At 36.4% G+C, this 21,423-nt stretch overlaps 1 protein-coding gene across 2 annotated transcripts in view; it reads left to right on the forward strand.

The window, feature by feature from the left end:
* Nucleotides 1-213: 213 nt before the first annotated feature.
* SCLT1 (sodium channel and clathrin linker 1) overlaps nucleotides 214-21,423 on the forward strand; it is a 42,540-nt gene continuing 21,330 nt past the window's right edge. Inside the window, exons 1-12 of one of the 2 annotated variants that reach the window (XM_010286404.1) lie at nucleotides 214-247; nucleotides 3,095-3,162; nucleotides 3,872-3,924; nucleotides 4,835-4,904; nucleotides 6,006-6,061; nucleotides 6,433-6,565; nucleotides 7,359-7,481; nucleotides 9,478-9,543; nucleotides 12,156-12,226; nucleotides 18,195-18,285; nucleotides 18,458-18,549; nucleotides 20,537-20,714. In XM_010286404.1, coding sequence (XP_010284706.1) covers nucleotides 214-247; nucleotides 3,095-3,162; nucleotides 3,872-3,924; nucleotides 4,835-4,904; nucleotides 6,006-6,061; nucleotides 6,433-6,565; nucleotides 7,359-7,481; nucleotides 9,478-9,543; nucleotides 12,156-12,226; nucleotides 18,195-18,285; nucleotides 18,458-18,549; nucleotides 20,537-20,714 — 1,035 coding nt within the window. The remainder of the gene's footprint in view (nucleotides 248-3,094; nucleotides 3,163-3,871; nucleotides 3,925-4,834; nucleotides 4,905-6,005; nucleotides 6,062-6,432; nucleotides 6,566-7,358; nucleotides 7,482-9,477; nucleotides 9,544-12,155; nucleotides 12,227-18,194; nucleotides 18,286-18,457; nucleotides 18,550-20,536; nucleotides 20,715-21,423) is intronic. The other variant, XM_010286405.1, reaches the window with a different exon arrangement.

The following is a 21,423-nucleotide window of genomic DNA, read 5'->3' on the forward strand; positions in this document are numbered from 1 at the left end:
GCCAGCCGGTAGGCGGGCGCGTCCACAGCGCCTGGAAATTCTTTCCTCCGTCTCTCTTCTGAATGGCTCTTGCCTTCTCTCCCCGCCGGTGAGGCGGAACCCCGCTAGGCACCGGGGGTGGCGAGCGGCTGAAATAACTGAATTTTCCCCGGGTTTTTTTTCAGGCTTTCTTGGGGGGGGAACTCGGCGGCGGTGAAGCTTTCCGCTGGAAATATGGCCACTGAGCTCGGAAGTGGGGGAGAGCCAGGTGAGGTCTCTACGAGCGGTCGGCTTCGTGGTCTGGCCGCCTGCTCCCTATACATGGCGGGTTGGCCCGAGTGCTGCCCCGGGGCTGTTTGAAGGAGGGAGCAGAGCAGCTGAGGCCTAGACGCTGCCTCCCGGAACTTGGGGTCACTTTCTGCAGAGGGTAGAAACCTTTTTGCCTATGGTTGTAGCAAGAAAGATTTATATTCTGTAGCTCTTCTGGTGTTTGCTATAGTGAATAATGGCATCAAAACTATTTTTTAGTTAGCTGAAGACTAATAATTAAAAGCTGCTAGCGAGGGTAATAGCCAAAAACATATATATTTTTTGTGATAATGTCTCTTTTCTCAAGTTGAGAAACCACTGCATTTCCTATGCATGGCTTGCAACTAAACGGCAAAGAAGCTATCTTGCCAGTTATTCATAAAACTTGCTTTAGAGACTAAAATAATTATTTTAATTATGTGTTATTTATTACAGTTTTTATCATTTTAATGTAAGCTGAACATGACTGAATCAGAGTACGCTTTAAATACCTACCAACAAAATACTGGCAAAAATTGCTCCTGCAAAGTTTATATTCCTATTAATAGAGAATGGGTTATGTGTAGTCCCAAGAATGTTGCTGTCCCTGTCACTAATTAGTGTTTCAGGAAAACTTGATAGCACGGCAGGAAGTCGGACAAGATCACAGTGCATAAACTGCTATGGCAAAATTTCAAAATTTGCAAAATATGGAAAAATCAAAATTTCAACTGATATTAAACTTTGTATGACAGCTTTGTGTGGCGAAAGGTGAAAGATCAGTTCTTAATTCCAAGGACCTTAGTAGCAGAAAAGCTTTTCTCTGAGCCAACAGTCATCCTGACTCAAAAGCCCATATCTTTATTGATCTTTGCATGAGTATTTACTATGCTGTGATGTAAACAAATAACGGCTTTTCAAATATTAGTATTTTGCTTTTTCGTATGTATATAATTTGTCTGAGTGTGGCTTCTAAATTTATAAATCTTTAGGATGTAAATAGAGCTCAGACTAAGTTCACTGTGAAGTAATTCTCCTTTTAAAAAACTTGATACATTTTGAAAGGTGCCAAGAAACAAATTTAAAGTTGGCTTGTGTGCCTTCAGACCTAAGTTATTTGAGGCCTACACTGTCTGCTGTATGGATTTATGTTTCTTTTGTTTCATGAATGTGAAATCAAAGTTCTAAAATGCTGAATGACTGAAATACACATAAAAAGAGATTTTCTAAGTACCATTATGTTGAATAGCGCTACTATTTTGACGTGTCGGCAGCCAACCCTACAAGTAATAATTCCTCCATTCAATTACCTATTTTTGTGATAATAGAACTTTTATCAGAATGTATTTAACGATTCACTGTTGAAGGTGAGTACATCTGTAAAGGGGTGTTTAAGATATGTCCTCTTCTGCACCTATCGCATCTCATGCTTGCAGACTGCTTTGGCTGGTGAGGGCAACTCCTTTCCCCTTCATGTTCCTTGGCATCCTTTTACTGTTACAGCCTTTCTGTCCCCTCTGTCTTTTTCCCTATATCCTCCAGATAAAGAACCAAGAAAAATAGGCAAGAAGTTGTTTTAAATTGAAATGTATGCATTACCTTCCTGATGTCTTTTCCTCTTCACCCGTTTCAGTTACATAGGTGTCACTCAGATTCTTATAAAATAGAATAGAACATTTCAGTTGGAAAGGACCCACAACAACCGTCTAGTCCAACTGCCTGACCACTTCCACTGTTCCAGTGTTTGACCATGCTCTTGGGAAAGAAAAGCTTCCTAATGTCCAATCTGAACCTCCCCTGGAGCCGCTTTGAACTGTTCCAATGAGTCCTGTCACTGGATATCAGGGAGAAGAGGTCAGCACCTCCTTCTCCACATCCCCTCTGGAAGCTGTAGAGAGCAACAAGGTCACCCCTCAGCCTACCTCTCTCCAAATTAGACAAACCCAGTGTCTTGAGCCGCTCCTCATAGGACATTCCTTCCAGCCCTTTCACCAGCTTTGTTGCCCTCCTCTGGACACCACCTTAAACTGTGAGGCCCAGAGCTGCACACAGTATTCAAGGTGAAGCCACACCAACGCTGAATACAGCAGGATAAACACCTGTTTTGGCTGGCTGGTTATACTATGGTTTCGTTAGATCAAAGAACACTCCATGAACTAGTGGAAAGAGCTGTTATGACTCCCTTCCAACTTTCTTCTGGTTCTTTCATTTGTAGTAAAAGTAGTCTCTGAAATCCTAATAGCCAAAGTTAGATGAGTAAGGAAGAGTGATGCCTTAGTTGATGTTCCCAACTCAGTGATATCTCATTACTCATTATGCTTTGCTGCTTTCAGAAAAAAAAAAAACCATACTGACAGACTGCATTTTTTCGTTGTTCTTTGGGTTTCTTCTGGATATATTTGAGTGCTCAGATCCATTTATTAGTGAAGCTCTTGACCTAAGTTTGTTGGAAGTTTATTGAGAACTGCAGGGTTGAGTTCCCAAGAACATGTTAATTGTCAAACATCTAGCTCATTGAATACACAGTGTCATTTGTTGCACTGAGACCTCATGAATCATTAAGATGTGTACGTGTCTGTAGGTTTTCTAGGCAGAAACTTCATTTTTTAAAATTTCTAAAATAAAAGAGAAGGAATATGAAAGAAATTGAATTCATTACTACACAGTCTTTGTAGGCTTTTTCAAGTCCTATTTTCATTAAAATAATTGTGCTAAATAGAATTTTGTGAAGCATGTTGTATGCCTTCAAAGCCATGGTTAAACATATTTCTGACTGTCAGTTACGGCCCATGTTGTAGCTTTGATTCTCAAACTTTGTATTTTTCAGATCAGAGGCTAAATATGGCACTTGGACAGTATGAAACAGATGAGATTTTGAGAGTTAATGCTGAGCAGGTATGTGAACTCGGGGATGGAAGTAGTAAGAATTTCTGTGATGAGGTTTTGCAACAAACGTCTTTGCATACATAGGGCACAGCCCACTTCAGTGTGGCCTTTCTTTGGGTCCATCACACAACTCTAGAGTTGCTTGTTGTTTTTCCAAGCAGTAACAGCAGAATAAAACTGTCATGACGGTGAACTCTGATATTTTTGGTGCGTTTTCAAAAGTTTGTCATATGCAGGCGAACATACCTGGAAGAATAACTTGATTTCTACTTTAGCAGACTCTTTCACTTCTATAGACTTCTCTTTTTCTAAGAAATTACTCTTATGCTGAGATAAATTTTTGTGCTGGGTATCATAAGCCTGTCTGAAAGTCTGTGCAGAAGCTAGGGCATCAGCACTTTCCAGATGCTGAGATGCATGGAAATGAACTTAACACTTACTCAAACTGAAGATCGCTCTTTTAAGACCAAGATCAATCCTCCTCAGATGCAATTATGCTTTATATCAGAGCATCTCCAGGAAAAAAAAAAAAAGATAATTTTTTTTTTCAAATTGGGCCAGCACTCAAGGATTTTTTTAATATAAACCTGGAAGTGATCCTGTGGGGCATTGTGTATGATTACAGTACAGGCAGAACAACAGCTTTGTGTTGCATATAAAAATTGAAAACTAAATACAGTCATGTGCAAGTACTAATACATAAAATATACCATTACAGAAAAATGCCCCTGGTGGTGATGGCATATCAGGATCCAGGATGATGGACCAAAGGTAACTGTTTCCATGTGATAAGTGAGAATACTACAAAGTATTCAAAATAAATTGTCATGTGCTTTTAAAAGTGTAAATGTCCAGATGAACCTGGTCTTACGTACACACGTTCACAGCTCTGAGAACTTGTGAATGGAGTCTGTAAAAAGTGTTCCTGTAGCAGTTCTTTTTAGATACTATTCTGCTTATTCAATAAATTAAATACATCATTTTCTTCTACAACCTGTAAAATAAAGGGTGAAAGATGAATGAAGGAATTCTCTAGTCTAAATAAGATAATAAACAAAAGTGAAGGTAAGATTGTACTGATCTAGGTAACACAGGTAACTGCTGTCTGTTGAGGTCAGGTGGATGTTTTTAAAAATGCTTATTTGACAATCTTCAACTAACAGTTGCCTAGGAGTAAATTGTTTAATAATCATTGTTGTTTCCTGTTATAAAAATAACCTATCCTTTCTTGTTAGCTTTTAAGGCTTTATTGGTCTAGACTAACACAGAATTTTCAGAAAATTACTATCAATTACAAAAATATTAGGAAGAAAAAAAGTATGTAGGTAGAATTGCATTATTTTACGTTGTCTTATAGGCCACTTTACTGTTGTATGTGAAAGCACTAACAAAGTCTAGTCTTTAACCGTTTGAGATTCTATGTATGAAATACTGATGTTGTATTAATGCTCATTTATAATGTCTCATGTTCTAGTTCTGTTATACAGGAAATCTGTTAATGATCGTACTTTAAAAGTAGTAATTAAGTTTGTTCATTTGATTCTGGTGAATGTCGAGCTTGGAAATCAAGAAAAGTGACTGTTTTGTTCTGTTCTCTAAGACTTCTTTAAAACTAGTTAATCATCAGAACAATGTTTCAGCATTTACAGAATTTATCTAAGCATGTTTTTAAACTTTTTAGCTTGTCAACTCTAATCACAGAGTATGATAAACACTTGGAAGAAATGAGAGAACAGCTGCAGCTTTATCAGGTATGGATGTTCCTAACATTTCAGACTCTATATTCTTAGTATTTTATAGTATTAACATCTAGGCCATTAGTTTTTGTCAAGAAAGGAAAGTATGCCTGCACCATGCTTCACAAACTTGCTGGACTGCAGTTTGCCTCAAATGGATGAACAGAAACCTTTCTATGAAAAGCTTGGGAGATTGTCCAAATTGCACAGATTACTGTGTGCTTGGAGAAGTAGTGTTGTGAAATGAAACGTGCTTTATTTCTGTAGATGTTCTGATACGGTTGCAGGTATTTCTCTAGGTGACATTCAGGTGAGGCAGCTGTTTCCCTCTTTCCTTACACGTCTGATTCAGCTCAGTCCTGCAAGTGTAGATACACCTAGCCTTCTTCATTCTTCATAATTCTTCTGATTCAAATAATTCTTTAAATGTTTATTATCATGGAGGCTGATGGGGAAGGGGACTGTCCTTCTTTCAACCACAGAAAAATGAAACTTTTAAATGCTGCATGTGATCACTAAAAAGCAAAGTGATATGTTTAATAATTAAAACTTGTGGCATACAGAAAGCAATTTTTACTTGTGATCTACATGCAGAAGGTATACTCTGGTTTTGGTTTAATGCACTTGTTTGATCTGGCCATCATAAAGATGCTGCAAATACAGTCTTCAAGCTTGGCCAATTTCAGAAGGCTGTAGAGGCACTATGGAATTGTTGCAGTCTTAGGTAACAAAACAGTCCATTTGGCTCATGTAACTGAAGTTTCTCCTCATTTAATTCCTGCACTCATTTCTCAAGTGCTTACTGCATAAAAGATGAGGGTTATCCACTGTATCCCTAAAAAAACTTGAATTAGTTAAGACCTAATGTAAGAGATACAAGAATTCCAAAAGGTAAGTTTAATGCTCATAACTTCTGAATGCTTAGGTATAACAGGACTTGGCAGCTGTTAAGTGGCATCCTGTGACTTTCCTTAAAAAAGAAAACTACTTTCATTTACTGTATTATGCTGAATTAAATTGTCCATCTTGCACACTATCAGTCAGAATTAAAAGCCGAAAGAATTACCAAAGTTTGTGTCACTTAAATGAGTGTTTATTCTTGCATGTTTTTGTTAGGCACAAATGAGCAAGATGAGACTGAAATTTGAACAAGTCACCAAGGAAAATGAAAGGTAAGTAATTGCACTGCTTGGTTACTACTGCTGTTTCTCTTGATTTCTAAACCTTAAAAAACATTTTTCTAGGACCTTGAAATCTTCTGAATCTGCTTAATAGTTGAACATTTCATACTCATGAGCTTAATGTTACAGTTTAAGTGCTTAATCTAGATTATAGCACCAGGTTTAGGAGATTTAACCAGATCTCTAATAAAAGAACTAGACATTAAACTATTTCAAACTGTTTATTATGTTTATAGAACATAACTTAATAGATTTAAATATGACTTAGAAGTAAATAATATGTATAGATTGAAGGTATGGTATACTTCAGTTATTTAAAAAAATCTGTTAAACTTCGCTGAACTTAGTTCTTTGAATTTCAGGCTGCATGCAGAGTTGAAAGAGACTCTTGAGAAGCAACTGGAGGCTCTTCCTTTCATGCCTCTGGGAATTGATATGCCTGCAGATGAAAGCATAGTAAGAAACCTTCAAGAACAACTGCAACTGACAAATCAAGTGTGTGAGATAAAACATTTGTTTTATTTCTCTTGTTGTGCCTTGGCAGATTAGGGGAAGCTGTTTTATTTCTGGGCTCAGAGTTCATTTGTTCAGAGCTTCTTGAGACTATTTTGAGGTACTCGTGACTTTCTGTAGCTAAAGAAACAAGTACTTATACGTTCAACTTAAAGACCTGAAGGAACTTCCCTGCTAGAGTTGTATCATCAGTGTTTAACATCAATTTATGCCTGTAATTTTACCTAGTTGACTTGATCTTTGTATTGATTTCCTGACCAGGAAATGAATGAAATACTTTGTTCAATTCAATTTTTTGTGGTAACTTGTCATTTTAATCAGAAACATTGTAATGTGATACGAGGAGGCAAGTATATGTGGGATATAGAAAATAGTATTTAAATCTGAAAAGATAAGCAAAATTTCTTGAGCTTATTACAATGATGTACCAGTCCTGTTGCGTATGACTGAGTTGAAGTTAAATTGACAGCTGAATTTTGGTATTTGAATATTATGCATACTGTAGGCCTACAGTAAATACCTGTAAAAGTTTGAGCTAAAAAAAAAAAATCTGGAAAACTCAGCTCACTTGTAGGTGGAATTTGAACTTGTAAGCACCTGTTTTTCTGTGTCTGAATTTGGTATTTTGTCTGTAGTCATAATGTGTGCAGAGAAAAGTGCAGGAAATGGCATTTCTTCAAAACAGAAGTTAAGACCTCTCTTTTTAGAGAATGATAGATGAAGGTAAATGTGCTATAATAGAATATTTTATACAAACCATTGTTCTGTAACTTAGGAAAAAGACCAAGCAATAGAGCTCTGGCAGACTGTATTACAGGAGCATGATCGACTCCAGCAGCAGTACCAAGAACGCATGACTGAAACGCAGATTCACGTGGCTGAAAGGCAAAAGCAGAAAGTAATTTTCATTTATATTTTTGTTAATTTTGGAATGTCTTTTTATACTGTAGAGATTCTGGGTCTGTGTGTAGTCACACTGAAGGGGGGGCAGGGGATGTTCTACCAGTACTGTTAATTATTTTCCATAATAGTCGTCTAAAGTTGAGTGGTCAGATGTGGTCACTGATTCATCAGCTAAATGCACCGTTATGATTGGAAAAGTGCTTTGTTTCAAATATATGGGCAGGAGCTTGGGGAATGCACTGAGTCTGAGTCTTAGCGCATAGATATGTATACATGCACAAGATAGGCATGTATGAATAAATAATCTTATCTTTGAACTTTGTGGTTGGAAATTTTCAGTAGAGTTCAACATCTGAAAAAGCTGCTAAAGATTTCTGAATTATAAAGTGGAAGTCTTTCACGTTTTCTCCTGTTTGAATCTTGAATTTTTTGTCTGTAAGATCACGGTGGGATAGTGGAAAAAGTACACTCCATTTCCTGTTGTCATTCAGTAAAGAAGCATGTGTAAACAGATGAAAAATCAAGTTCACCACTGTGTAGCAGCATGCTTCTCTTCTGCTGTTTCTGGGGAGGGCCTTTCAGGATATCTTAGTTCAGAAAAGAAGCTGGTTTGCTCTGATGAGCTATATAAAGATGCCGTCTGTGAAGAACTAATAGAAACTTCATGCCTATATGTACCTTGCTACAGGTATTTCTAGGTCTGTAAAGAGATGCTACAAAACATTTTAATATTTGCTTTCCTTTTTCAAGTACACTAGACTTGTGGGCACAGTTGCAGCTCACATATATAACAAATTTTTTTTACTGATTTTTTTTTTTTTTTTCTGTTGTGGTATTAAGTCCACATCAGCAATACGCTGTTTTCTGAGAAACAGGAAAAATACCTGTACAGCTATTGTGCTCTGTCAAGCTTCATAATTATTTCAAGACGTAGTTACGAGGACTCTCCTACCTACGTTCCAACTTTTTGCTCTTGTTCCTTGTATTAGTTTATTTCTTGTATTACGTTGTCAGTTACCGGTAATATACATGTATGTTAGTATAATTGGTACTAATTGGAGGGTTCAGGGCTGTCAGATTCCTCTTTTCACTAGTAACTAAACTCTGGGTGGATTTTAATGTCATTGTAGCAAGAATGAGGTTGAGCTGTCTTTTATTCATAAATGCTACCGGTCTCACACAGAAAAAGGCTTTTCGGTTAAATTTTTTTTTTTTAGGTGTTGCTTTTAATAGATGAGCACAAACTAGCTGTCAGAGCTAAACAGAAATAGGTAAGACCAACTAGAATTAGAATTGACAGAAAGCAAAGATGAGAGAGGATATTGTTGTAAGCGTTGGACATAGTAAATAAGGGAGTTGTTGGAATAGGTTTCTGGCATATACTTGGCCTTGAGAATGTTAGATAAGCACAGCACCATTAGTAGATATTCCAGCTCAGGGACTTGAGTCCTCTCTGTAGACACTTGGCATGCTGCAGATGATTCTTCTGCATTAAGCTAGTTTTCCTAGGAAGACAGAGTTCATGTTCAGGGAATCGAGTTTAATCCAACAATTTTTTGTATGGACACAAGACATCCTGTATGGCGAAGAGCAAATTAAGCGTGTCCATACAGGCATTTTTTAATTAAGGGGTACATGTCTGCTACTGTGCTTAGCAAAAATGCTTATAGTAGCATCATAGTCTGTGTGGCTCTTTTAAAGGCACTACTCATGTATGCTTTCATATTTTGATAGTAAGTGTGTATGAGTTTTGGAAGGAGGCAATTTGTAACTCAGTGAAATTCAGATACATTTTTCAGTGGTGAATCTGATTTTCCAGATTACTAGGTCAACAGCTAAAAGCAGTCTAATTAAAATCTACAAAGGCATATTGTATTTCCTGCAGCATGTATAAATTTTTTTTTAAATGTTTTCAGTTGACTATGAAACTCTATAATTATACACTCTTTATTATGATACTGATTATAAGAAGCTCTGAATTCTCTTTTTAGGATCAACTGACTGGCTTTCAACAGTTGACTCGGCAACTGCATATAGCCAATGAGAAAATAGAGTTGGTAAGTAAAACCTTCTGAACAGTGACCCAGTAAATTATTTTTTTCCTACTAGAGCTTCAAATTATAAAAGAAAAGCATGAAGTCCTTCATACGTATCTGGTTGAAAGAGAAGTTATGCCACTCAGATTTGCAAACTTTTCTAAGGACCAGTCCAAAAATCAAGTAGTAATGGCTTTTTTCCTGAACTCCAAACAGGAGGTCAGGGTGGTTGAGAGGTTAGCTCTTAATATTTTGTGAGCTCTTTCTTCAAGACGTCAGTGGTCAACTTACACTTAAATTTTAGTATGTGGTGAGTGTACATCAGTCACACATTCAAAATCATCTTCACAAAGGGAAAATTTATTTAAACGATGACTTTGATATAGGCTAGCTCTGCCACGTGTTTATCAATTCCTAGTTTGGTGCTGCTGGCTTCAGCGTCTGTCGTTGACCTTTTCAGAGATTTTTTCTGAGCTCGAATCATCTTCTAGTGCTTCATCCATATCCTTAGATTGTGAGACTTCCTAGTCTCTAAGCTTTAACCTAGGACTTCTAGGATTGACAAGCTTTTTTAATATCGTAGAAAAAATCAAGGTGAAAGACTTGGGGAAGTTTCTGGCTGAGCAGCTTTTTCTCTGAAAGACATGATTCCTGTGTGATTTTTTGATTTATTTGTCTTGGATACTGGCAGTGCAAGAAGACTCCTGATCTCTAGGCAGTCTGCTCTCTTCTGTCTTTATCACTGGAACGTTTTTCCTTGCATCTGACCTCTTGTTAAAATATAAGCCTGTTTCTTTGGTATGAAGTATTGTAGGTATGAAGGAAAGATTACTACATTCTTTTTCACGGTGCCTCTGTTATTGAAAACTTCTATATTACCATCTTTTGCCTTTCCCAGCTTTTTCTGTGCTGTTCAAAGCAAGTCAAGTCTTCAAATATTCTTTGACGATGCTTTTAAGATGTCTAATCATTCTTTTTGCTCACCTTTAAATTCTTTCCAGTTGTGCCATCATTCTTGAACTGTGGTGCTGGAAACAGTACAATTCTTGAATCGAGCCCTTACCAATGTTGAGTAGTATGTTGCAGATTACTACAGGATTATATCTTGCAAGCAGTTGTCCCATTTACAAGCTATTTAGTTAGTATTGATAAAAGCAAAATAACACACTTGGAGAGGAACTTTTGCCTTGTGTAGTTGGTGATGGTCTCAAAACTAGCTATTCTCTAAAACCAGATACCTCAGAGTTACTGGGGAATTGCTGTCTGAAAACAATCTCAAGCAAATATGATGATGAGCTTTTAAAGCAGTTTTGCGGAGGATTTGGAAGTTACAGACTGTTTGTGCTGTTAAAAGCAAATCAGTTATAGGTACCTCAAAAAAAATAGAATCACTGAACACTTAAAATCATAAAATTGGAAAGAGATGATGTGGATAGGAGTGAAATATATGAACTCTTTGAAAGACATAAACCAGACCATGTTAAGGTAAGTTAATTAATTTGTTTGCGTTTTCCAAAAAACATTTGGCAAGGTCTGTTACCAAAGGCATGAAGATGTCATGGGATAAAGAAGCATGCCCTTTCTTGAACTAACAAACTGAAAAATAGGAAGTGTAGAGACAGTAATTAGTGAGGCTTTTTATTATGGTGTAACAGCTGTGTTTCTTAGATGTGCTCAGTTGTTCAGCATATTTATAAATGTTCTGGAAATGACATTCAGTATTGAGGCAACAGTGTTCACTACTGATATTAAACTATTTAGGGTCCTGAAAACTGAAGTAAACTGCAGAAATTTGCAGAAAGATCTCATGATGTTGAATATGTGAGTGAATTTTATCTGACATTTAATTGGTATGAATAAAAGCAAAATAATGGGTTTGGGCAAGGGGGAGCTTGCGCTTTGGGTACTCTGTGATGGTCTTGAAATTAACTGTTACCACTCAGGTATTTTAGAAGTAGGAAGTGTCTGAAACCAATTCTTAGCAACAGTCAAAAAACCAAGAATAGTCTCCAACTATTAGGAGAAGGGGAAAAGGAATATGTTGAGCTTAAGTCCACAGTACAGTAGCATATTGAATGCTGCCTGCAGTTGAGTTATCTCTAATATCTCAATGTAAGGTATATGTAAGATCTAGGAAAAGCTAGTAGGATAACAAAAATATGAAATGATTCTCAAATGAGAAGACAGTTGAAGGAGAACACCACCTCCAGCATTATGGCTGGCATAGGAAAAAATGAAGGAGGAGCAATTTATCATTCTTTCTTTTCTCTCAAAAACAGGGATTCTTTCCAGCAATATGTGATCCACTGTGGTACTCATTGTCACAAGGTATTCTAGACACCTAAACTAGATGGGAACGCAGATGATAGGTCTGAGCTATTACAGTTCTAGTCTCAGGAGGTTCTTATGCTACCAAAATGTGGGGAAAGAAAGGGAGGATTAGATAAAATCTCTCTGTGTTTGCCTTTCTAAAATACTGTACCTAACCTGCGGCATTTGGAAACTGGCCACAGTTTTAAATAGACCATGTTGGCTATTTTTATGGTGTTATATTCTGTAGAAATAACAATTCTGAGTATATAACATTTTCAATACAATAAGGAGCATGTTACAAATATCTCTTTATTTTGCAGAGCAATCAACAGTTTCTGAAAACTGTAACAGAACAGAACGTGGAACTAGAGCAGCTACGAAAACAACTGAGGTATAAACCAGGCAATTTAAAAAAATTATTAAATATCTTTTCTATAGCTTTTTCTAACCTGCTGCTGTATCATGGGTCTTGTTTGTACTGCAAACTGACTTGCTATTTATAGTTACAAGGGCTTCAGTTAACGCCTCTTAAGTTGGTTAGAAACATGTGCATTGTTAGTGTTAGGGTAGCATGTTTCCAGTTAGTTTTGTTTGGTTTAGCTGTTTCCTGAAATAGTCAACATTTGACCTCCGATTTAAAAGGAACAAAGTGTCAGTATCACAGCCAAATTGACTCTGGAGGTAGATTTTTCATTAGAATACAGTTTGCTCAAACTCCATTTACATAATTACTCATTACAGTTCTGAAATTTGAATGTGCACAGTAGTTTCAAGTTTTAATGTTTTTAATAAAATTTCCATTCCCTGGTTCTCAATAAAGAGCTCTAAACCATAGTCTCTTTGGAAGTTAGAGGTAAGAGAAGCATTCATTATATTCCTGAAGTATACCAAGGAAAATGAGAAAAATACCTGCGACACAATTTCATGATTATTTGTATTTACAGCCAAAGTCTGGTCAATGCCAGTTTACTGTATCTGTTAACTCTTTTAATTAGTGATGGTTGAGGTCAAACTAAAATTTAATTGCGGTAAACAGTTGATTTGTTGACTGACAATAAAAAGAAAATGTATTCATTATCAACCAGTGATTTACCTTTTTTTTTAGCATTACCTAAAGCTTTAAATAAGCTTTTTTGAAAATAAACTTTTAAGTTTATGAGCTTAAAATTTATAATTTACTTAAATTTTGGTTTAATTATTAAATTTTATTTTTATTTTACTTACCGTAATTTCCTTTGATACTATGATTAAAATATTTACTATGGGTGGACTGCTCTGATGGTTTTGTTCATTTTATCTTTTGATTTTAAAGAATGTCACCCCAAAAATGGTAAAAATAATTGCCATTTTTATGTAAACAATTAAAAGATGGCTCTGGATTTGTGCATGCACATGTGTTCATGCACTCAATTTTGTATGCATCTTTTGGAGGTAATGCTGGTATTTAGAAACCTATGTTGGCTGAACACATGCTGGTACTGATTTTATCCCTCCAAGAAGGAATGGCAGCATCAGACGTTCCCTCTCCTCTCTTCCAAACCCATGCAAAATACTACATAAAGAGCAGTTGGTATCTGTTGTAACGCTAAGTGCCTGTCAGTGTAAAGATGGGTATTACAGAAATCTCCGCATCTGTTTAATGAGTCTAGTTGTACTATGCGTAGATACTAAAGTTACTGTGTCACAACACCCATAGTAAAAGATACAGGTTTAGTGTTGAATATTGGTCATTGTTGAATATTTATTAACCAATTTAAAAATTGGTCTTTTTCAGAATTGATTGTATCTAAACTTTCTTGCCGTTAGAGCAATGAAAACTAGCTGCTTCTACTATTAAGCTTTCACTCCCTGCTTGGTATGTTATGGTTTACATACTAGAAGAATGTTATTTGTTTTAAACAATGTTTACTTTTACATTTGCTTTGTGCAATAAACTCAGGACCAGAACCTGCTTACAAATGACAAGTCACCTCGATCACTGAAGAAGTGTTTCTGAGGGGGACTTCTTAACACTTCTCATTTTTATTAGCCAAGATTTTTCCGTGGAAAAACTTATTTTCAAAAATAGTGCATTTTGGAGAAGGAAAATGTTGTGACAAGCGATCAAAGATTAAGGTGGTATTCAGGGTATTTGCTAAAATAAAGTATTTCCAAATGCAGTCATCACTTGCAATTTGCTTGTGCATGCTATTATTTTGTTCCTAAAAGGGAAAGAACAGCACCTCATATCCCTACTTTTTTGGAATTTCTTTCCTTGCTGAGGTTATGAGTATTGACATGCTTACATTGACTCATGTAATAAGTGGGTATGAAAGCAATTAGCATTAACTGAACCTATTTTAGACATTGAATAAATGCTATCAACATTCTGTTTACTACTGCATTTCTAACACTATCAGTGGCTTTCATTAAAAAAACAACCAAAAAAACCTCAGAAAACTTAAAAGAATTCAGATTGTGGTTGAGCAGCCCGTTGAGTATTTTTTTTCAAAATTACAAATGTCATGATTTCCTTTGGTCTCTCCTTTATTTCTTTTTTTGAAAAGGAAAATCCATTTTAAGGCTTGATCCTTGGAATTACATGAAATTCTTCAGTGATACCACTTTGATCAAATAATTTAGAACATGGCATGACAACCACAATGGCCAAACTTCTGGATTCATAGCCATGTGTACACACAAGGATCTGTATAATTGTCTATATGACAATGAGCATGGATAGTAGAAAGCAAGTGCATGTTTTCTGCTTAAACTGCTGCTTCAGGAGGAAGATACATTAAAAGGTAGAAGTCCTGGAACTGACTGGAAAGGTAGTGGATCATCTTACTCGCACATGCCCAAATATATGTGCATATTTTTTATTTGTTGCTGCTTTATAAATAGTGAGATTGAGTGAATTCAGGCTTCCATCTAAGTATCCACAGGGCTGGAGTAGTCATCTTCCTTCTTGTTTCAGAACACTAGATTTCTGATTTAGTATGTTCTAACTGGGCAAGACTACTCAGTCTACAACAGATGTGGCTTAAGTCAATCAAAGCAGTAACTGCATGCCATTAATCAGCAGCTGGACAATCAGTTGCCTATACATTAATGATCAATATTAATAATAGAACAGATAAACCATGATACTAGGCATTTGCAATATAGTAATAAACACAAATCTATAAACAGGCTTCTGTCATCAATCCCATGAAGTACTGATCTCACACACTGTTGCTTGCTTGCTCTTAACATAGGTACACACGCCTTGTCCCACAGGAAGCATAGATTAAAAGTATGTGCACAGATACTCCCTTTTTGGGGAAGTACGTGTTCCCCCATCTGCACCCCCCTCGTGCTGGAGGTGTGAGTGCTTCAGCTTTACGTGTACCTGTGCTGCTTCCTGAAGTCTGCTAGTTGTGCCCTGCTGAGAAAGCACCCCATGAGTTCCCACACACCTGTTATGTTGGTCCCCATTCATTCCACCAGTGCTGTTGGCTCGGTGGAGGCTACTCCTGGGGTGTGGTGGGGCAGCTGCTCCCAGGCATAGGGGAAGGTGCCAGTGCCCATGGGGCAACTCCTGATAGGGTCAAACGCAGCTTTGCTGCTGGGCTGTCACTCTAAGGTCTGTCGCCCACAATGACAAGTTTTCATGTTTCCTTTCAAGCTGTCGTCTTCTCAGAAGTCTCTTTGTAACTGTTAAATCTGGCTGGCAATGATTGTGAGTGACCTTTGTCATTGTTACTCTCCCATAGTGTTCTCAGTTTTGGGCAAAGAGGCTCTCAGAGGAATTTTGCATCTCTAATCATGGGCACTGATTACACTCACGTTCTTCTCAGATCAGCTAAAAATTACTGCAACCCTATGACAGCAGCTCTTTGTAGCTCTAAAGCAAGTGCTGCAGTGATTCTCGAGTCTGGAATCTTTTCACCAGTTGTTTCTCTAACATGAAGTTACATAGATATAGTTTGCATGGATCATATCGCATATATTGCAGACAATTCTAATCCTTTTGGATGTTTTTAATAGATTTACATTGATTTATGGTATAGAGTAACAAGTTTAGAGAAGAGAAGTAGATTTAAAAAAACAACTTGTGTATAAGAGAATTTAGTTTGATTTAGGTTTGTATGGCCTAGATTGAGTGTAATTTTGGAGCTTTTGATATTGCTAAGCTTATAAATATTGATAAATTTTAAGTATTTTAAGATTAATATATAGCAAAGTGTACAATCTGATACATGTAGCCATCAAGCACTTCAAACACACTCCTGACACATTGTCGTCCTGTATCTCTAGTGTGCATGCCTAAAAGAAGACTGCTAGATTAAGTTTGGCAAGTAATCTGGGAAAAAGAAGACAAAATTAAGAGTTCTGCTGGAAGTTCTTTTCAGGTCGATAGCAGCTTTTTTTCTTTAGGTCAGAAGCTGACCCTAACCAAAATAAAAAATTGAAATTTGGGCAAAAACTCCGTAAGAAGTGTTTGAGAGCTGAGTTATTGCTTCTTATCAATGTTGACATAAACTCAATATAAAATGTACAGTTACACTGTACGATTTACATATTATTTATGTCCTATTATGCTAGGTATTAAAGGGTCATGAGACAATGTAATATTTGATGTATTTCTGTACAGAACTGAGGTTTGAACAGATTTCACTTTTATGCTAGAATTTTTATTAAAATGTTTATTAGTGCTTTAGTGTTTCAAACCTCTGTTGTGTACAATTAATCATTTAGTTCATTGTATTACTGTTCCCTTGAATTAACTACTAGGGGCCATCTCTGGAGGGGGGATGCCTAACAGTCAGTGATCAAATGGGTTTCTCCGGTGATGTGAACTGTTGAGTTTAACTGCAAGTATTAAAAATGTTTTAATCTATATGCTAATGAAATATTTTTAAAAGATCTGTAGATAAAGCATATAAACTAAGAAACTTGGCATGGCTAGGTCCTGTATCTACATTTCAGAATCTTAAAGCTTTTAAACAGAGATGACTTGCCAAGATTATAGTAAAGATATATTGCACAATGAAGAACAAAAGCTGCATCTTTAGAATCAATTTGTTGCGTGTTAAATACACATCTCTGAATTTGATCTGAATCTGAATTTGGTCATTAAAATGCATTTTTAATACTTAAGCTGTTCTGAGTTTTATAACCTCTTCATATTTTTCTTATTTTTCGCTGCTTATGCTGGGTTTTGAGGTTCTGGTTTGTTTTCTTTTACACCACATTTTAAATATTTTGGGGGAAGCAACTTAATGTCCTCATAAATTTAACAGTACTTTTTGTAGGAGAAAGGCGCATGATTCAGTTGGAGTAAGGTCAAAGGTTTGGACCTGCAATGAGGACTGTGTGTCTGGGAATAATGTTTTTATCATTGTTTTTGCTTTATAAAGAAATTATAACAAAATCAGCTTTTCTGATTAAGCTGAAATTACATATTTGCTGTAGAATTGCTGGGATTGTGTGTGTTTTGCTTAAGATTTTCATATAGATATAACATGTTCTTGTCTTTTACGCTATTAGATAAAAATTACTATTTCTATAAGGAATTTTTGCTTGAAGTTGATTCTTAAAAGTATTAAATATTTTCTAGCTTCTTTCCTGGCTATTAGTGCTCCAGTTTGCATTAGCTTGTCCAATGTTTGCTCTTTTTTAACCTTATCATACATTCAATCATCGGTCTTTAAATTTAGCCTAATATGCAGCCTGAATAATTGGGTTACACCCTAAGTGAAGGACTCTGTATGTCTTTCCATTCCCAAGTCAGAGGAGGAGGGTTGCTCATTTCAGTGAGTTTTTCTGCTGAGGAGGAAGTCTGATTCATTAACTAGTCCATTTATTTTCCTTTCCTGCTTCAGCTTGTAAATCCTTTTCAGATTACAAAGCACATAAGTTAAATTCTTCAGAAGTGCTTAATGTTTTTTTTTTTAAATTCCTAGTCAAATTCTTTTAAATGTAAAATCGAATTCTGAGAAGTGTTTCTCTATTAATATTTAATTTTTTGAATAACTTAAAGTTTTTGATTGCCTGGTCCTCCCAAATATTTAATCAACATATACACCTTGCTGTTAAGCTATCTTTAAGAAGCCATTTCCACAGGACAATTGTTTAATTAATTTGGTATTTCTCGCTCATCATGAATGTCTATGCCACATAGGAGGAGGAAGAAGGGGGAAACCTTTTCTGTCTTGTGGGAGCTGTATTATGAAATCTGACTAGGAGGAAGAAGGAGGAAACCTCTTCTGTCTTGTGGGAACAATATTATGAAATCTGACTGCCCTTCACAGCTATTTCAGCACGGTTGTAATGGAGGCGGTTTTTTTCCCCTATAGTAATTGAAATGTAATTCATAGACTGTTTTCTTTTTACAGGCAAGCCAAAATCAATGGGCGGACAGCAAATGCTAAGGTTGATGAAATGACCAGATTGACAGAGAAACTTCAAGGCCAATTGGAGAGAAAGGTATTGTAGAGAAAGGAATAAATTTCTGTTGGAATTGAAGGGCTAGTACATTGTCTGAATGCTGATCTTAAATTAATCGCAGGTTGTTCTCTAACTTGTTTTATGTTCGTATATCTTAATTTTGTCCAGGGAAGCTCAGATGATGTCTGCATAATACATATATTCTTTCTAGGAAGAAGATGTGGTATCTGCCCAGCAAAGAGAAACAGCATCTGACAAACGCTTGCAGCAAATGCAGTCTAGTATAAAACAATTAGAAACAAGGTAAATACAGCTCATTGGGTGTTAACAGGATACATGCAAGTGGGGTAAAATACTACATCTTTTTTCAGTCGCTGGGTTTTGTGTTTCTGAGCAGTTCTGTTTTCTCCAAATGCAGATATCATATGCTTGGCTGCTCTCTTAATTTATTCTATTCTGCAACCTTTCACAACAGCTTCTGATTTCAATGTATTTAATATGATAAAACGGACCCCTGATTTTATTGACTGTAACAGAGAAAAAATGAGGCATATATTTCTCATTCTAGTGCATAAATTCTAGTTACCCAACTCTTGTTAGCTTTAGGTGGAGTTCTAAAGAAAAACATTCACACTGAAATTTGAAAATGTTTATGTAAACTAGCTGTTTTTGAGGTGAATACAGATTTTTCTTTCTGTGTGAAATAAGATTTGGTTTTAGGTCTTGGTTCAGCAATCTTTATACAGAAAAGATAATAAAATTGTTAAAGCACACTTCTAACAATGAATACTAGTTACAAAAGTAGTTTGAATACCTGCGAAGGAGTAGAACTTTAATTCCAGCACTATCTACTGGAAGATCTGAGACTCAATCTGGTTTTTAGATGGATTTCTTTTTTCCCCCTTCACTCTCCAAGGATATGACACTTATCCTTGGCTGAGCACAGTGATTTTTGAGTCAAGTATCATGAACAGTTGTTGAATTATTAACATCAGTCAAGTGACCCGATAGTACGAAAAATTTGTAAGTTTATTACTGAAATAATTCTGTGACTGTTCATCCTCCCTTCTTGGTCACAGCATTGTGAGCGTGATTTGCAGACTTTTTAATGTCTGTCTCTTGGGGACAGACTTTTTATCAGGGCCTGTTGCAGTAGGGCAAGGGGTAATGGTTTTAAACTAAAGAGGGCAGATTTGGACTAGATCTAAGGAAGAAATTGTTCACAGTGAGGGTGGTAAAACGCTGGCCCAGGTTGCCCAGAGAGGTGGTAGATGCCCCATCCCTGGAAACAATCATGGTCAGGTTGGACGGGGCTCTGAGCAACCTGATCTAGTTGAAGACGACCCTGCTCACTGCAGAGGGCATGGACTAGATGGCCTATAAAGGTCCCTTCTAACCCAAAGATTCTTTGAAATGAAATAATTATTAGGGAACCAACCTTGTGACTATATGTGGTCAAGTACTGCCTGAGGAGTTGCACAGACTTGTGTGGCTACCTCTGCTTGATGAATTTCACTGGCCTAAGCAGTGTGGAGGCTGCTAAGTTTATTTTAGAATGTCTTAAGGAATTAGCTAGTTTTATTATTTTCTGTGGGTTTTTGGTTCTACAAAAATTGTGCTTTTGTTCTATAAAAATAGAGTGGTTGTCTTTCTTTGTATGTTTTATTACAAATATATTAGCAAGTAAAAAAGCATCTGCTGCTTGAAAAGACAGCCCAAGTGTTGCCAAAGTACTCACTATGGATATTTAGAACCATGCGCTTTATTGAACCAGCAGCACTTGCGGAACTTTCTGAGATTTTTTTTGAGGATACCTCTGAGGCTCTCTTGCCCTTTCTCATGCCTACCAATACTGACAATCATAATTAAACAATAAGAATTTCTGAGCTGTTGTAAAATTACCAGTGGTTTTCTTTTTCTAATAGTATAGCTGCAACTTCATTGCCCACATCCAATTATTCCATTTCCTCCACAGAGGAAAACTTTATTCCTTCCGGGGCTGTTCTATTCTGTTTTAATATAGAACATTTTCAGTGATGTATCCCAGGATAGCAACATTCTTCTAGGGATCTTCTGAGATTAGGTATCTGAGTTAACTCCTTTAATTCTGTTTCTTTCTAACACTTGATGAATACTAAACTCAAATACTCTGTCCAAAAACAAGCAGAAAACCAAGAACGCAGTTTTGTCAATTTAGGAATAAATACTCCCTATTATTTTAGTTTGAAAGAATTAGTGTCTTAATTACGCATCTTATTGTTAAATGAGTAAAATTACTACTGTCTTGTAGATTACGTGTTACTGCCCAAGACGCTGAACAGCTGAGAACAGAAAGAACAGGCCTGGAGAATCAAATCAGAGAGCTTCAGACAAAGTATGCTAATCTAGAAAGGGAGAAGTACGATGCTGTTGCAAAAGTGCAGGATTGCATACAGCTTTTAGAAGAAGCTAACCTACAAAAAAGTCAGGTAAGGCGATGGATGAAGATACTTCTTAGATAATTAGAATACTTTCATCACTGACAGTTGTGAAGTAGTCTTACAGGCATACATGCATACACAACCAAGCTTCTTTTATGTCTGTTGTACTAAGATTAGTAATGTGTACGATAGCAAACTGTGATATGACCATACATTACTTAGACTTGTCATACAGTATGAATTTCAAAGAATATGTTGGGTGCCTGGATAAAGGTGATCTAAGTGATAATACTGTACCAGAAACTTGAATTTTCAAAAAATGTTGACAGAGTTTCTATTCAGATACTTATAAGCAAATTGGGCTGTCAGAATAAAAAGGAAGGTCCCGTTATAGATCTATAATTTATTAATGATTAGGAAAGAAAACTGAAACTAAAGGGACTACTTTGTTATATGATGGACGTAGGTTACCAAGAGAGTGAGTTCTATGTTCAGATCTCAATTATTCAGAAGAAATCTGGAAATGTGACTGAGTAATGAGTGGGTGAAGTCTGCAGTCAGGAAAAAATTGCAGAGGTGTTTATTGGTCTATTGTAAAATGGCAGAAGACCCAGTGCTGTACTGGATGCTGAATTTCATCTTACCCATCAAAAAACAGTTAAGGAGATGGTGTGGATGTCACTTAATACATTCACACAATCCTCAGTGGTACTGGATAGAAAAATAAATAGAATGTTCAGAATGAGAGTTAAAAATA

Source organism: Phaethon lepturus, unplaced genomic scaffold, assembly GCF_000687285.1.
Source record: "Phaethon lepturus isolate BGI_N335 unplaced genomic scaffold, ASM68728v1 scaffold17154, whole genome shotgun sequence".
Taxonomy (NCBI): Eukaryota; Metazoa; Chordata; class Aves; order Phaethontiformes; family Phaethontidae; genus Phaethon; species Phaethon lepturus.